General features: G+C 38.8%; 1 protein-coding gene across 2 annotated transcripts in view; it reads right to left on the reverse strand.

Moving 5' to 3' along the window:
* Positions 1–18,519, reverse strand: part of LOC127449420 (receptor-type tyrosine-protein phosphatase gamma-like) — a 153,812-nt gene that overhangs the window by 47,518 nt on the left and 87,775 nt on the right. For both annotated transcript variants that reach the window (XM_051712831.1, XM_051712832.1), the window contains exons 3-6: positions 17,685–17,864; positions 13,404–13,552; positions 3,712–3,807; positions 789–855 (exon numbers count right to left, since the gene is read on the reverse strand). In XM_051712831.1, coding sequence (XP_051568791.1) covers positions 789–855; positions 3,712–3,807; positions 13,404–13,552; positions 17,685–17,864 — 492 coding nt within the window. The remainder of the gene's footprint in view (positions 1–788; positions 856–3,711; positions 3,808–13,403; positions 13,553–17,684; positions 17,865–18,519) is intronic.

The following is an 18,519-nucleotide window of genomic DNA, read 5'->3' on the forward strand; positions in this document are numbered from 1 at the left end:
CCGACGCACCTGTACCCATGTTCGCGAGAAACAGACATAAACTATTGACGCGAGTGCACGCCGCCAAGATGACATAAGCGCAATGCACTAACGTCAATAACAGACAGAACGTGGAGTATGAGTGTCCGGATTCCAACACAGACCGAAACTGAACCAGACAGGGAATTCAGGATCCAGACACCATGCTCCAGACATAAAACATGAGACCAACAGAGGAGTGCACGGCAGGGAAATAACAACCGAAACAGTACGCTCACACAGACACAGAAAAAGAAACACAAGACAGACATAGGATGATGATGTCATGATCCTGTCACACAAAAACCCATGTGACAGTTATTGTTGTCTGCCTCCCTTATTTTGTGTGTGTGTGTGTGTGTGTGTGTGTGCTTGGAGGGTGGGGGAGGGAGGTAAAGTGATTTTGATGACCAAGAATTCTAGTATACATTTTCAACCCAATTTGGGTATATTTTAACCCAGCGGTATAGTAATTTTTAACCAATGATTGGGTAAAAAAAAAAAAAAACAGCATGCTGGGTCAAACTTTTAACCCAACCCCGCTGGGTCAAAACAACCCAGCATTGGATACTGGATTTAGCGCTGGTTTGCCAAAATGAACCATACTGGGTCATTTTTAATCCAGCATTTTTTAGAGTGTAGCAGCAAGTAATTTATGTCCAAAGAGCCACATATAACAAATTAAGGAACCCTGTATAAAGGAAAATGGTGCTCGATGAGTGCAGCTAAAAAGCACTCTAAAAAACTTTCAAAAATATGGTTAAATTTACCATGATGGACTACTCGTTTGAGACCTGTGATGATGGGCTCAGCTGCCAAATTGTCTTTCTTCCCCACCTAGAAAAATCAGAGAAACACAGCATGAAATTAGCGATTATCCTGGTATTTTTTTCTGTGTATGTACAAAAAATGCACAAAAATATGGGTTGCACTTCAATAGTGCAATTATCAATCATAAATTTCTCATCTTCTCCACTTATGCAACATTAACAACTGGAACGTGCTGACATAAGCAGCTTTTATTCAGGTTGATGGAGAACCTCATTCAGGTCAGAGATGAAATATACTCACTTGGGCTCTCCGAGGATTCATTTGGTTAAGAGAGGTGGCAATAAATGTGCCCATGGGAACCTCCAGTACAGGAGCTCCTCATCGATTAACTATACAAAACCCCTAGGAACGGACATGTCTCACTTCATATGACACCATTCGCATAAGCACTAATAGCGGTAAGCCATAACGCTGACACATGTGGGCAGAAGTGTTTAAGTCCGCCGACGCAGGTTATTCTTTCCCCGTTTGACAATGGATAAACATAGGACACACCTGCGTTCCACTTTCAGCGTGAAGAATAAGGCCTGTCACATTAGTTAAGATGTATAAAAATGTATGAGGCTGTATGTGAAGTATGTTGAGAATGAAAGGAGAATGAATGGGGCACTACGGGGCAAATAGCTTATAATATTTTCACGGATCATGATATTGACCTGTTAAGCCTGTTTTGCTTTTATATTCATATGATACCCTTGAATACTAAGGGTTTCGCCACAAATCTTCCTTTTCTGCCTAACTCATTAAGAAAACCGTGAAACTGCACTGCATTCACCATGATAAGACTATTTGTTACAGCTGGAAAATAAAGAAAAGTGAAAATAAACATAAAAAGTCACTGTGATTGCACAAGCACAACTGTATACAACATCACAAATACTTTTCTGCTCTGAGATGGCAGTTTTTAAAAACAAATGAGAAGAAATAGCAGATTACAGTAACACACTAAGAGACCTTTAACAAAAAATTTGTTTTTATGATTCTCTGCCCTATTTTTAAATCGCTTTCTGTGTAAACATGTGCTAGACAGATGTCTTTGGCCATTGCATCGCGTCATGCTGTTTTTCAGCATCTCGCGCATGAGTGTTGCACTTTTTTAAGACTTTTTAAGACTGTACTCAGTTCTCGATTCACCTGCATTCTGTTGCATTTGTTGAGCTGCTTCTAGATTTTTTAAAGCAGGAACGTGTTTGAATGGAAGTATAAGTAGCAGTGGGGCTACTCTTCTAAACAGATTTTCCGAGTGTTTTGCGCATGATGGCGTTTTTTTTTTTTTTTTTTTAAAGACTTTTTAAAGGGAGAATTCACCCAAAAATTTTAATTCTCTCATCATAATAAAATTAAAAATAAAATTCTCTCATCACCTTCATGTTATCCCAGATGTGCATGACTTTTTTTCTTCTGCTGAACACAAATACAGATATTTAGAAGAATATCTCAGCTGTGTAGTTCCATACAATGCAAGTGAATGGTGAATTAGTAATTCATAAGACTTTTTTCCTGAAAATTCACACTTTCACTTCTCACCTACTGGTTGGGGCTGCTCAAAAGTGGAGATTTATAGTTTAAAAAGGACTTCAATCTGTTTCTCACCTATCATATAGCTTTTGAAGATGACTAGAGTCTTATGGATTGCTTTTATGCTGCCTTTCTGTCCTTTTTGGACCTTATGATTTCTGGTCACCATTAATTTGCATTGTATGGATCTACAGAGCTGAGGTATTCTTCTAAAAATATTTATTTGTGTTCAGCAGAAGAAAGTCATACATATGTGAGATGGCACGAGAGTGAGTAAATGATGAGAGAATTTTCATTTTTTGGTGAACTATCCCTTTAAGACTGTGTCAAGTTAAAAGAACATCACCTTTCCAAAAACGCATCTCAAGTTTCTTGCATTCTGTTCAGTTCGTTATGCTGGATTTCTAGCTTTTTTAACACAAGGACATGTTCGGTCCGAACAGCCCCTTAGAATGGAAGTCTATGGGGCAAGGCATTCCAGAGGGCTTAAAGCATAAATTTCAAGCTCATATATTTGTTAGAGTACTTACAATAATTCGTATTTACAAAAATGTGTTACTTTAACTGTAAATTTGAATAAATCGTCCTTGTGGCAGTGGGACTACTTTTCTAAACAGATTTATCCAGCGTCTCATGCATGAGTGCCACTTTTTTAAGATTGTATTAAGTAAAAATAACTTTTAAAAACTTTTCATTTTGAGACCCCTGCATTCTGTTCCTTTGAGCTTTTTTAACGCAGGAACATGTTCATTCTGAACAGCCCCTAAGAATGTAAGTCTATGGGGCAAGGCATTCTGGAGGGCTTAAAAGCAGAAATGTGAAGCTAATGTATTTGTTAGAGCACTTACAATAATTCTTCTATATAAAAATGTGTTATTTGAACTGTAAAATTGTGTAAATTGTCTTTTAGCAGTGGGGCTAGTTTTCTTGGTGGATGCACTTCTGGTTCTACGCTACCAAGTTAATTTTTTATGGATGGAATTTGCTTTGGAAAAACAGTACTTTGTGCATAGTTACACCATATCCCTTTCTGGGTTTCTATGGTCATTATAGACTGGACAGAACTTGTACAGAAAAGGTAAGTAAGCAATTATATCACACTAAACTAATGTTAACATGTACAATGCTTAAGTCTTGTGGTTATACTTTAGTAACAGGGTGTCTTTTACTGTTTGTTCTGCTGCAATGTCTTGCCCCATCAACTTCTGTTCTTTTTTGAGGGGTGTGTTTAAAAAAAAAAAAAAAAACACTCTATGTTAGGAGGTACCATCACTTATAAAGCACTACTTCACAAGCTGGTAAATATAACATTCAAAAATCCAAAAACTCAAAGAAGATCTTCACCTGAAAGAAGACAGCCATGGCGGCAATGATCCGTCTCTCCTTTATCGCCATGCTCAGACTGTCAAAGTCATCAGAATTGTAGAAATAAATCTGCATCTGCAGACAAAGAGATGAGAACAGGGTTTACGAACAACATTTTTTATTTGACAGCATATGAAACATCTCATTAACATCACTAATGTTCCACTTTGAATTTCCTGTTTGGTAAACACAATGCATTGCGGTATCGGAATTGGTACAGTATGCTGTCAGATCCCCACGGATTGATATTTGTCTCATCATATTCACACAAAACATGCACAATAACTGCATATCTGTCATATTCGACTTCTCTCATCACTCCACATTTTGATATCTGAGACAACTAAGGATTATACGCCCTCTCTGAGGAAGGATTTAGGAAGAAAGTAAAACCTCAGAACTAAATCCCCTCAGCGTGGCGCAATAAACAACATGTCTCTTTTGCCTTAAACGTTGTCTCTGAACAAACGCACAAAATGCCATGTGTCAAATAAATGCTAAATCTACTATTGTGGAAGAAACAGGGACACTCACACAAAGAGAAAGAGAGAGAGAAAGGGAGAGAAAGGAAAGTAGGATGAATGGCACGTCAAAGCCCGCAGCAGCTGAGCAATCGGTGAAAGGGATTGTTGAAATGCAGGGAATAAGATTAAGCCTCTCTATGACAATCACGTTCCAGTTGAGCTTTTTCTTTGGCAGCGTCTCATGTTCTGACATTATTTGCTTGCCGAAGTTGTTCTATCTCACTATTTTACATTGTGGACTTTTGTTTAGCACATTTCTTTTGTCATTTATTGGTGCATGCAAGAAACACAACACAGAATATATTCTCTCACTCTGTTAAACCATCCCAAAAGTCAATGTGAAACCAATTTTACTTCCATAATGTGACATACTGTAAATAGCCTAATGCTGTAAATAGCTATTTATAAGAGTCTGCGCCTAAGTGATGTAATTAGACTAGTTAAGTCATTTTAGAGGAAGAGTAAGTTAAATTCAATGTTGATTGATGATTCCAACGATAAACCAGTTTTTTCTTTGGAATAACATGCACCAGTCAATTGTTCAATCAGACCACGAATATGCATTAAGAAATTAAATTGGTCAATAGTGATTTTCATATTTTACTTTAACCCTTGTGTTGTGTTTGTTTTGTGCTAACACATTTTGTGATCCCGGTCAAAAATGACCATCCCACTAAGATTGTTTATAAATCTCTCATATTGCATATATTATCACAAGACATTGCATTGGATATTTTTTATAAACTTTTTTTTGGTAATTATGTCAGGTTTTGCCCTCCTTTCTTTAAAATATATATTTTTATTATTAGAAGGATTAATTGAACTGAGCTTATTCCGGGCCAGTGGGAGGCACTCCCCTGTGGAAAACGAAAAAATGTAAAATAAATACATAAGTAAAAATAATAATAATTGTATAATATGCTTGATCTGAACAAAATATGTGTCATTTTAAAGCTAACCATCTGGATATACATGCATATAGCTATATCCTAGCAATTCTTAAATAATTCATTTTAATTTGCTGACAAATAAGAACTGTTTCGTTCTCATCATTTGCAAATTTGTTATCACAACAATTATATTCAGAACTGGTAATACCATAAAAAAGATGAGATAGCCATGTGCGATATATCATTGGTAAGGTCTCAATTAGTAGAATGCAATAAGCAAATTTGTTTTACTCAGAGGCCAAACTGCTGGGAGTATTAGTGTAAATCTAGTTACATACTGTGTATGTATATATAAATATATATATATATATATATATATATATATATATATATATATATATATATATATATATATAGTACTTACATATACATTAAGCTTAAGATCAATGCCTTTTTCACCCATCGATAATCAGAAAATTTTCCAGATGATTATCAGTCAACTTTGGTAAAATGTGAGTGAAAATGTTTCAAGGAAAATGTGAGTGGCACTTGCATGTGCAAAGTTGATGCCATACTGGATGTTGTGGGCAGTTGCAGGGCATTGCTATGCAGTTGCTAGGGCATTTATTTGATTTATCATTCATGGCCATAGCACAAACGGTGTGGGAGTTATGTGCAGAAAAGAAATAGAGTTAAGGGTTTGTTGATTTCCTTAACTCTAATGAACAAGAGTAATAGTAATGCTTGGCTTAGCAAGCACCACGAATAAAAGAAGAAAAAGGCCCAAAATGACACATATGTTACGTTGCAGTCTTTGTTTAATTTACTGAACTAGATTTGAGCCAGAGGTCAGCTGAGGAAGTTGAGGGATAATTGGATGAATCTCTTTCAGTTTGTTGCTTCAATGTGTTTGGGTTTTAAAATGGTGTGCGGATACATCTCAATTGTATTTTTTGTGTAGAATGGGATTTATGGGCCGAAGTCGATCCGTCTAATGAGAAAATGCTGCCAAAGAGGTGTCCTCTGTGGATCCAGCCCAGGTCTTCTAAATTCTGTGCCAACTAATTCTGAATAAACTGATACTGATGAATACAAACAATCGCTACTTCCTGTCTTTAGATGTCATTTTGATAGAGAGGAAATAGTGCTAAAAACAACAGTATGTGGACAGGGACAGGACACCCCCTTTCCTAAAGAACAGGTTTGGATAAATGCCTTTTTTGTGGCATTTTGGCCCAATATTTTGTTTCTATGAATTTAACTTGTGGTTCTTTTTAATCTAAGTGTATCCTGACCCTGTTAAAAGATTTAAAAGAAAATAAATGAAATAAAGGGCTACTTCTGTAACAGAGAGCTGTCACACCTGAAGACCACAGGGCAACTCAGGCAAAGCCTGAAAAGAAAATTAACCCCACAAATATATTTAAAACTAGACAATGTCTGAAGAGTGAAGTGAAAATTGGAGAAGTAAAGAATTCTCTAATAAAGAGAGGAATGAACAAAGTTAAAGCCTTGTTAATGAAAACAAATCGGTCTCCTTCAAACTTCTTTTAAATCACAGACTTTAATGGTGTCCATGTGTTGTGTCTTCACAGCAGCAAAGAGATTATGGTGACCACGAAAACAGAGTACATGTTTAGTAAATGAATCAAAATAGGACAGAAACCATGCTCTGCAACACAATGGCTAACAAACAGCATAAACTTGACTTAGTCGAGTGTAACAATAATAAAGTTGACAGCAACGATGCATAGGGACTGAATTCTTTGGCAATGCATCATTTACTCAGAAATCACAAAATGAAAACTGATTCCAACATACTCTTTCTTTCTTTTGTATCTGATTTTGTTGACGTTATCAAGGCCAAATAGCAAGCATTTTCAATTAAAGGAATATTTCGGGTTCAATGCAAAGTTAAGCTCAATCGACAGCATTTGTGACATAATATTGATTACCACAAAAATAATTTTTGACTTGCCCCTCCATTTCTTTAAAAAAGCAAACATCTGGGTTACAGTAAGGCATTTACAATGGAAGTAAATGGGGGCCAATTCTTTAACATTAAAATAGTCGCTTTTCAAAAGTATAGCCACAAGACATAAACAATATTTGTGTAAACATGATTTTAGTGTGATAAAATCCCTTACTAACCTTTTCTATGTAAAGTCATAGCCAATTTTACAACTTCATTGCCATGACGATATAATGTCAACAAACCTTAAAACCCTAAAATGACTGTAAAAAATGACAGTTTAAACAACTACACAGCTCAAATAATAAACAAGTTTTAATTGTGCTTTTATAAAATTATAAGCTTCACATTTCTGCTGTAAAAACCTCCCCCATTTACTTCCATTGTAAGTGCCTCACTGAAACCTCGATTTTTGCTTATTTTTTTTATTTTTTTTAGAAAAGGGACAGGTCGAAATAATTTTTTGTGGTAATCAATATTATGCCACAAATGCTGTCGATTGAGCTCAACTTGTATTGAACCAGGAATATTCCTTTAAGAGGTAATGCCATTCTTGTACAAAATATTACTGAAAGGCAAAAGAGCCACTTTTAAGGAGGCTGAAAGCAGAATTGATGTTTAAAAGTACCCTGTAAGGGATGCGAAAGGAACACAGGCAGAAAACTACATTAAAAACCTTAAGAAATCAAAATAAAGAGTTCCCATTCATAGGAACTCGAGCTGCGTAATCGCCTATGGACATATCCTTGACATCCATGTCACGTGGCCTGAAGCCCTTGTACAATCATGCCCATTTATTGGCTGGTGGTGCTTAAGCGTCGCTCCTAGGGAGCTAAATCATGTGCTCCATATAAGCGCTTGCTTTGGTGCCATTGAGTCAGATTTTCCGTTCTTCAGTGCACGATCCCGTCTGGCCTGTGTTATACCAATGACTCACATCGAAGCGAGGATCATTATTATTCTCCCTTTTGAGTGGCAACACATGATGGAATTTAAGAAGCAACTCACGTCATTTTATACAGTGTAAATTCAGAGCAATTTTTTCCAAACATTACAAGGGTCCGACGGGGACAACTGTGCTGTTCAGGTGTGCAATTTCTCACCACCTGTTCCAATTCCAAGGCCTCCAGATTGGAGCTCCGTGAGTGGGGGCAGTTTGGGATTTTTGGCTTTGTATCTCAGAAGATTGGAGTGCGAACGGACATCGGATTCTTCCTCATGTTTGTCGCCCTCCCCTTTAGTGAAAGTGTGAGTCTCGTTGAACATGCTCTGAGGCCTAGCTCAGCGGCCATTTTCTGATGAACAAGCATGTGAAAGAGTTACCATGAGCATCTTAAGCCGTCGCTATTAAAAAAGCTGTATGAGAGAATTTGTTTTTGAAGGTAAGGAAACAAACTGGCTCCTTTTCCCTATTGTCATTTTCTGTGTCATTACGGGAGAATGCACATGAATAAGGCAATGGAGGAGTGGCCTCTGTCTTTCTCTCTCTGAAATTGGACCGTATAAACGTATCTGTTTCTCTACTGTTTGCCCTTTGGTCAGTATCGGGATGAGTTCGACGTTGTATGCGCCTCGAACGTCCAACAACCAGAATATGGTTCAGTTTTCCCCCGCAGCTTGCTGGGGAGCGAACTTTAAAAACAAACAAACAAACAAACAAAAAATGCTTCCCGAATTCAGCCTCTGTCTCCTTGACCAAAGGTCTCGAGACATGCATAAAAGAATTCGATGTTCATCAAGCACAAGTGTACACAAAACAAACAGTGAACATAAACACCACATGTTGTCCCCCCATAAGAATGCTAGGACCGTTGTGGCTGCTTGCTTTTAATTCTCCTCCATGTTCGCACATTCTTCCCCGTTCTGTGCTGGGGAAGATGGTTTATCTGGCGTCCTCTGCTGTAAATACATTCAGAGTGACTGCTTTTTATGACTGCCTGATCGGATTCGGCCTCTGTCTCCATGATCAAGGGTTTTGAGACATGCATAACAGAATTTGATGTTCATCGAGCACAAGTGTACACAAAACATACAGTGAACATAAGCACCACACGTCACCCTATATAGAATGCCAGGGCCGTTGTGGCGAACCAGTTTTCTGAAATAAACATTCCCCCCAATCAAGGGAAAAGGTTTATTCTGTCAGCGTCCCTGCTGTAGATACATTGAGGGCACTCATCATTTATGCCTAAATACAATAAAGGCAAAAACATTATCAAATTCCCTTCAACCAGCCACATTAGAGGAGCCAAGGCTTACTTCCGCTGTGCCGCTGTTTCTGGGGCAATCGCCAAAAGTAAGCCAAGCGAGCCATCTAGTGGTTACAGGTCGCACTGCAGGCAAGAGCCATGCATTAATCCCTCTGTCTGCCCATCTGTCGGCTTGGCAGCAGCTGTAGGGCATTTCAAACTGGGTACTTCGAATGATAAAGCATGGTTATTCAATTCAGGTGGGCTCCGCCGGTGTTCAGAATCAGAATCAGAATGAGCTTTATTGCCAAGTATACAAATACAAGGAATTTGTCTTGGTGACAGGAGCTTCCAGTGTAAAACAATACAAAAACAATACAAAAACAGCAGCAAGATATAGATAATAATAAAAAATAAAAAATAAAAACTAATTATACACATATGTACAGACACACACATACACATGGGTAGTGCAAATCTAATACAATCTGTTATGTACAGTGTAAATACAAATCTGTTATGTACAGTGCAAATATATATATATTTACATTTATCAGACACTTTTATCCAAAGCAACTTACAGTGCCCTTATTACAGGGACAATCCCCCTGGAGCAACCTGGAGTTAAGTGCCTTGCTCAAAAACACAATGGTGGTGGCTGTGGGGATTGAACCAACAACCTTCTGCTTACCAGTTCAGTGCTCTAGTCCACTACCCCACCACACTTTTTCAGAGGAATGAAATGGCAGAAGAGGTTGGATGTGTTGGATAAATATAAGAAAGACTAAAATGTGTATTGCACATAGTTATTGCTCAATGGGGCAATTTAACTGTTCATGAGGATAGCCTGAGGGGAAAAAACTGTTCCTGTGCCTGACAGTTCTGGTGCTCAGAGCTCTGAAGCGTCGGCAAGAAGGCAACAGTTCAAAAAGGTAGTGGGCAGGGTGAGTGGGGTCCAGAGTGATTTTTCCAGCCTTTTTCCTCACTCTGGAAGTGTATAGTTCTTGAAGGGGGGGCAGGGGGCAACCAATAATCCTCTCAGCAGTCTGAACTGTCCTTTGTATTCTTCTGATGTCTGATTTCGTAGCTGAACCAAACCAGACAGTTATTGAAGTGCAGAGGACAGACTCAATGACTGCTGAGTAGAACTGTAACAGCAGCGCCTCAATGGGGTTGTTCCGACAGACGTTTCTGTTCGGGAAGCCTTGCTTTTGATTCAGGAAATTCATTCTCTCTCAGTATCTAGCTATGTTCAGAGTGGGACGTGTTCTCCCTGTGTGAACATTTCACTGGCTTTTGGGGCTCATGATCACGGCTTCCGCTGTCATCCCCCCAGGCATGTTGCATGCAAGACCTTTTCAGTGCTGACTGAACTCCACAAAGGTACTTCAAAGTGACGCGTGTGTGCTACTGAATTGTTACCATGGAAATGGACCCGCTTTTTGATGTTGGGCATTGCGTTGGGACAGGTATCGATGCAAAGTTATAATGACAGATGCCTCCTCCACTGGTTGGGGGACTGTATACAAGGATCGTCCAGCCTATGGGGTTTGGATGGGCTAGCGGCAATATTGACACATACACTGTCTGGAGATATTCACGGTGCTGCGTTAAAAATGTTCCTCAATGAGATTCAGGGCAGCCATGTCCTCATCCGGTTGGACAACAGGACGATGGTGTCCTACATCAATTGCCAGGGAGGAGTGCGTTCTCATGCCATGCTGAGACTGGCACGTTGCATTCTTCTGTAGGCATGGGACAATGTGCTGTCTCTATGAGCCGTGCATGTCCCGGGCTGGTTGAATTTGGGGGCAGATCTCCTGTCCAGACAGAGCTTGATGCCAGGAGAGTGGACATTACATCCTCAGATTATGGAACAAATCTTGAGAAGGTTCAGAAGAGCAGAAGTGGACCTATTCGCTTCAAGCGAGACGTCACACTGTCCCCTCTGGCTTTCCCTCTCGCCCCCGTTACTGCTGGGCATCAATGCGTTGGCTCATCAGTGGCCACCAATGCATCTTTATGCGTTCCCACCGATCAATCCGGAGAGTTCTGGAGGATCGTGTTCGGTTTCTGTTAGTGGTGCCATTTTGGACATCTCAAGAATGGTTTTCTACTCTGGTCTCTCTCCTGGAGGAAATGCCTTGGGAGATTCCAGTCAGAACAGACATATTGTCTCAGGCTCGAGGCAGTATTTGGCATCCCCAGCAGGACTTGTGGAAGTTGTGTGTATGGCCCCTCAACGGGGCGCTCTTTTGAATAATAGGTTATCCCCCATTGTGGTTGATACCATTCTGAATGCTAGAGCTCCATCAACTAGTAAGATTTATACATTCAAGTGGCATATTTTTGCTTCTTGGTGTACAGTGCAAGATGAAAATCCAATTCACTGTCCTGGCAGTACAGTGCTGGATTTTTTTGCAAGAGCATTTTGGGGGCGGGGTTGCCCCGGCAACCCTTAAAGTCTATGTTGCCACTGTAGGGCTGAGCATGCACTTATTAATTATCTCTGTCGGTAGACATTCTCTTGTCTCTCGTTTTATGCACCGGGTACGCAGGCTTAGAGCTTTTCGTCCCGTCCCCGTTCCCTTATGGGATTTTTCTGTTGTTTTGAGGTGCTCTTGGATGCACCGTTTGAGCCCTTGGCAACAGTCGCTATAAGTTTCTGATTTTTAAAATGGCCCTGCTAGTAGCATTGGCATCGTTTAAAAGTGTTGGTGATTTGCATGACCTGTAGATCAATCACTTATGTATGGATTTGGCACCAGGGTGTTTAAGACTGGTGTTAAGAGCTAAGAGCAAAGGCTGTTTTATTGGCTTACTGATGCAATTTCAAGTGCTTACTAAGCGTGCGGTTTACCTTCGCCTTTGGGTATTCGAGCCAATTCTAGGAGGAGCATGGGATCCTTATGGGCTTTGGCTAGAGGTGCGTCCTTGGAGGACATTTGTATGGTGGCAGGGTGGTCCTCTCCACATACATATGTTAGATATTATAATTTGGATGAGGGTTTGACTCCTGCTTCCCAGGTTCTCTCTGTTGGAACAGGAGTAAACTCATAATTTTCTCTGTTTTATTCAGACACTTTAGCTCACTTGTGCGCCACTATATGCTTGCCACACGGGCGTAGACAGTTGGCAGTTAATGTTCGCATGGCATGAATGTATATCATTCCCAATGCGATTACGAAGCTTGAGTTCCTACAAAAGGGAACTTCTCGGTTACGTGAAACGTAACCCTGGTTCCCTGAGTAGGAACGAAACGCTGCGTATGCTGGCCATACTCTCTAGAAGCTGCATCGGCTCATGCCTTCCTGCAGAAAATCTGACTTGATTGCGCCAAAGCGAGCGCTTTTATGGAGCCCGTGACGTAGCTCCCTAGGGGCATCACTTAAGCGCCACCAGCCAATACATTGCTGTGATTGTACAAGGGCATCAGACCACGTGACACTCAGGGCATGTCCCAAATGCGTTCTTGCCATAAGAAGCGTTTTTTAACTTGACAAGGCCTCTGAAAAAGATCAAACGCTCCTTTGCAAGATGCTGAAAACACAGCGAGACATTGCGCAATGGACAAAGATGTCCGTCTAGTGTATGATTACTTGGAAAAATAATTGAAAAACAGCGCAGAAACGTGCAAAAATGCGTTCAGTGTAAATGGCTCCTAAAGGTGCTGTCATACAAGGATCCTGTTTTCTCAAATGGAATTCCAATTAAATTAATCCCTTCATAAAAAACTCTAGTTTGATTAAAATATTTCATTAAATATTAAATAGAAATATTTTGATTTCCTCACCAAGCCAAGTTGGTGGAGGACAACTCAACAAATAATTGTAAAAGATGCAACCCTGAGAAGAAAAAGGAAGCCAAATATTGTTGCACTTGCCTGAAATGCAACGGCCGCCCTGTGAGTCAATAAAACTCATTGATCAGAGTTTCACTGAGAGGTTCTTCATTAAGTGCAGATTAGCGCACCCCAATCAACCTTCTCAAGTCAAGGTGGAATCCTTGAACTCCACTGAAAAAACTCAGTTATCCTTATCCTCTGCAGTCCACCCAAATTACGATTTTTGAATGTGAAAATGAGTGCCTTTCTCACCTCTACTGGAAACCTTTTGCCATTGATACTGTGTTCAGAACCAGCGGAGCCATTGGTGCTGCCCCAGTGAAACTCCACCTTCTCTGCTTTAAAGCGTCCGGGTAGACCAGCCCCTCTCACAAAGTAATCATTCCTCAGAATAATAGACACTGTAATGAAAAAAAGACAGAAAACAGTAGGAAATGTAAGTCATGAACGGTCATTCCCTTGCTTTGAACTTTGACCTAAAAAGCATGGGAGATATGTTGACAGAAGGAACTTAAAATTGAATGCATCTAATAATAAACATTTGAAATTATTTATAATTATAATCACTCTTTTGAATTTCTTAAATTGAATTTATCTATTGAAAATATAACCATTAAACATTATGTTTTATGAAAATATGATATTATTATTTGATATTACATTATTTTGAAAGTTATTTATTGAATTTTTCTATCATTCATTATTCTATGTTTTGAAAGTATAACCATTAAATATTATGTTTTAGTATAAGAATATGATATTACTATAATATATAATTATTATATTATATTATATTATATTGTAAATTATTAACTGAATGTTTCTATCACTGTTTGGAAAGTATAACAATTCATGTTTTAGTATGCGAATATGAAAGAAATCATACAGGCGTAGAAGCTGTATAACAACACATAATGCAGACAGATTTTATTACTTCATATACATTTATATTTTAATAATCAGCATTGCTTGGTGGAAACAGACTGCAGTTAAATACTTAAGGGGAATTCCAGCTTTTTTATGTTGACAACGGACCTATAAAACAAATACTGACATGGAAAAAACTGAGTGTTCAAGCTGCAGTCCAAAACAGACACATAAATGAGCTCCACAAGCTCTTGTGGCACAGACTGTCACATTATACTGCATTAATGGTCAACCTCTTACCTCTTTAATGCCTGCATTGGTAAACAAATTGAATAATCTGTCATCTTTCCTCATCCCACATTTCTGCTGAAATAGGATAACTTCTCGCATAAATAATATATGTCACTTAGTCTAGCTGGGCCACACAGTTCGTCACAAGTTAAGCTGAGTTTTGCATGGCCAATTAATTAGTCAAATTCAGTGAGTATAGATTTTGGACATTTTCACCCCTTTAACTGTAAGAAAAGACTAAATGAGGGGTGGGTTAGTGTAACAAGGTTAAAATGGGAAAGGAGGAGGAGAACCGGCTGAACAGTTAAAATAATATTTTATTTAAGCAAAAAGACACACACAAATACACACACGGCAGCCCCTCCTCTCCTCGCAGACGGCGGCCATTCCTCCACGTCTAGGCAGCCGGCAGCGACTCCTCCATCCCCTGGTGGATGGCCGTGGCTGCTCCTTTGGGTGGATGGAAGTGGCGAGGACTCCACGACAGCGCATCCCTCCTCCTTCCCGGGTTTCAGCACAAGTGTAACAAGGTTAAAATGGGAAAGGAGGAGGCGGGAACCAGCTGAATAGTCAAAATAATATTTAATTTAAACAAAAAGACACACACCCAAATACACACATGGCAGCTGCGTGTGGCTCTCTCTCTCAAACTGCACTAATCACTCTCCTCAGCTGATTAGCCCGATTGGGGGCTGGGCGTGCATAGACACGGCCCGGCACCGCCCTCCCCCTCGTCACAGTTAGGTATAGTGTTATGATGGAATACTTAACAAATAAGTCCATTAATGAACTCAAAAGGCATTAAGAGGCCATTCAGACCTATTGCATTCTTGTGGCAAAAAAGCTAAACGCAGTGTAATGAATATGAAGTATTCTGAGATGCGTTTTGTATACTTTAAACTTGACACTGCATAAAAATCTGCATAGTCCTAAGATGTCACACAATGGTCAAAGACATCTTATTAGCACATGTATACATAAAAAATCAACTGAGACTGACTCAAATACAGTTCCTAAGACTAAAGAGCAAGCAACATTTCTAACAATTTTACACCATTTCACAGGCAAGCAGATCATAACGATATTATCTTTACAATGTGTCTTTTGAGGGCACTTCAATTCATTCCTCAGGACTCCTGCAGTTTTAAATGACAACTTTCATTGCTTTTCATTTAGTGTGCCACTAAAATATGTTATTATTAGATCATATTATATTAAACTGGACATAACTTTCATCGCTTTGCCAGATACTCAGTGCTGACTGCATTTCTCTCATTATAACAAAAGGGGTCAAATTCTTATCCATTGCTGAGCGTAATTCTTGCACTTCAAAGGATGAAGTACAAGAAACCACTCAAGCAAATCTCGCATCGCAAAAGCTCTTGCATGGAAATCTGTGCTTAATTCTTAAATAAACTTAAGAGATGGCTTGAGAATAAACAAACTGATTCTAGAGGATGAGAGGAATGTTTGTGGTGAGATGGTTCTTTTGGTGAATACACACAAATATCGCTGTATGCACACACTGAGCTAAAGACTCGCGGTACTCAGGAGAGGAAGTTGATGCCAGGGTTTTAAAGGATCTAATGCTGTGCTTTGTAAACAGTGGAAAAAGCCCTTATGGGTTTTACGCCATAGTGTGTTGATGTTCCTGGCAAGTGTTCCCAAAATCAACTCAGAAGTGGATATAGTGCACTAGAGAGTGTGATAAAAATGGTGCAAAATTAGTGCAATTACACCAACAAAAAGGAAACATTTGAGATAATACAAAGCAGGGTTGTTATCGTTAAGATAATTGGAAAAATACAACTAAACTAATTATACATTTTCATGACTCTAAAACCTAAAATCCAGTGTACACAAATTATACGTTTTGTTTTTTAAACTCAGCAGTATTTTATAGGCTTAAATGAGAAATGTACAAACTGCCTTCATTAAACATAAAACTTACTCTAGATAACAATAACAGCTTTGGCAGGCCTAAAAATACAATAAAACCTAAATGCACTAAATAATAATAAACTAAACATCACAGAGTATAAACTAATGAAAACAAAACTAAATTGGAAAAACAATTTAAAATGTAAATAGACACTAAATTTTTTTTTTTTCTTTTTTTTTTTACTTTTATAGCCCTGCTTTTCTTTAAGTAACAACCCTTAGATTAAAACTCTGGGCTTCTCTCAACCAACTTCATGGAGTGCCACCTGAAATGCTTTTTACATTGTATTGAAAGAGTTCCCATGTATTCTGGGCACTTTTTGGCTTCTTTTCCTTACTATCCTGTCCAACTTATCCATTAAAATTAAAACTTATCCAAATAAATAAAATTTTAATTTTGTAAAGAAATTCATAGGTAGGCAAAATTTATATTGGTCTACAAACTAATTTCAAACATATAAACATAAGTTTAGATCAAAAAAGTTTTAAAGATCATAAATTCAGTCAAGTGTCCAAACAGTTGAAAGGTAGTGTAAATCAAAGTACTACCCTGATAACGTCACTGTACCATGGCACCACTACAGTACTTTTTGTAAATGCAACCTTTATCGTTTTTATCGCATCCTCAATCTTTTAATGGCAACTGTAAATTAGAAGTAATACAAGCAAAAATTTGGAGAATGGAGAACAGAAAAAGAATTTTTTCTATAACAATATTTACAGACAGTGACAGTTTTTTGAAAATCTCACTGAGCATACTCACCGCAATATATCTTATCCTATTCATTTAATTCTTGGAATAAGTTATAATTAACGCTGTTCAGATTTTCACAACAGATGTACAGGAATTATGGAATCCAGAGGAATCTTAAAGGATCTGAGTGAGGGAGCTGTTAGACTTTGCGGACAGCCTGTCTGATATTTACTTGGGCTTTGACTTTGACTGATCAGGGAAGAGAACTTTCAAACCCTCACTGGGATGATGCAATTGACTGTCATGATGGAAAGCTTGCAAGCTCTGACTGTTTCGTACAGTGAAATTATTCTGATATATTTAAACATTTAGGTGGCCTTAAGCAAAGTGTGCAATGATTGTCAAGAGTGTTTTCACAATTGTTCCAATGATCTTGAGAGCAGACCAGTTTTGTTAAAAAGATAGTTTTCAATCCAAAAATATAAATTCTGTCATAATTTACTCAGATGTTAGGAGAAATTACAGTCTCAGTCACCATTCACTTTCATTGTATAGAAAAAAGATGCAATGAAAGTGAATGATGACTGAAGATAACATTCTGCCTAACATCTACCTTTGTGTTCCACAGAAGTCAGTCAGTCATATGGGTTGGGAACAACATTAGGTTGAGTAAATTATTATAATTAACATTTATCATATATTATTATAATTTGCATTTTTGAGTTTAATTCTAGACAAACCTGTTTTTCCTGTGTTCTTCATGGTGGTTCTGTTTGACGACTTGGTTTCAAAGCCATCTAGTGTGAGTTCTTGGCACTCCTGAGAGAACTGGGAATCTTGATCAAGGATATCCACTGGGGACTGATTCTTTTCACCGCACTCTGGATAAGCAGAGGCCCATCTCCGAGGTCCATAGGTCCCTGAGAATGGATATGAACAAATAAAAATGGAACAATTTTTTATTTTATTTTATTTTATTATTTTTTTTTTTAATCAAAGACACTTATAAAAGCAACTTACAATACATTTATGGTATACTTTTCATTAGTGATCTCTGGGAATCAAGCCCATGACTGGTGTTCCTAGTGTCTCACTCTTGAGACCAAGGTTTTTATCGTAAATGACCACAAGAAAAACTATTGAGGAGCTGTGAAGGTAGCAGTGCAGTGTGTGTAAATTCCCCTGGCCTCAAGAGGCACACTAGCGACTGACACTAGAGGCTGTGGTCTTTAGCCGCCTCGTAGTGTTCCGGTCTCTGATGCCAGAGACGGCGGTTAGAATCCCGTTCGGAGTGGGTTGAGTAGGACCGGTTACAGTGGTGCCATGACCCGGATGGGAGTGAGGTGTAGGGGGGTGAATGTAACAGTGCAAGCTAGTAGGTAGCTGTGCAGAGTGTGTAAACCTCACTGCCCTGGCCTCAAGAGGCGCACTAGCGACTGACGCTAGAGGCTGCTCAGAGCGGGTCAAGTAGGACCGGTTACACTAGCACTGAATAAATGTGAATATATGTTTGTTACCAAAAATAAAAATAAAAACGGGAGTTTGCAAAGGACGAAAATGTAAATCTTTAGTTGA

This window comes from Myxocyprinus asiaticus, chromosome 12 (assembly GCF_019703515.2).
Source record: "Myxocyprinus asiaticus isolate MX2 ecotype Aquarium Trade chromosome 12, UBuf_Myxa_2, whole genome shotgun sequence".
Classification (NCBI taxonomy): Eukaryota; Metazoa; Chordata; class Actinopteri; order Cypriniformes; family Catostomidae; genus Myxocyprinus; species Myxocyprinus asiaticus.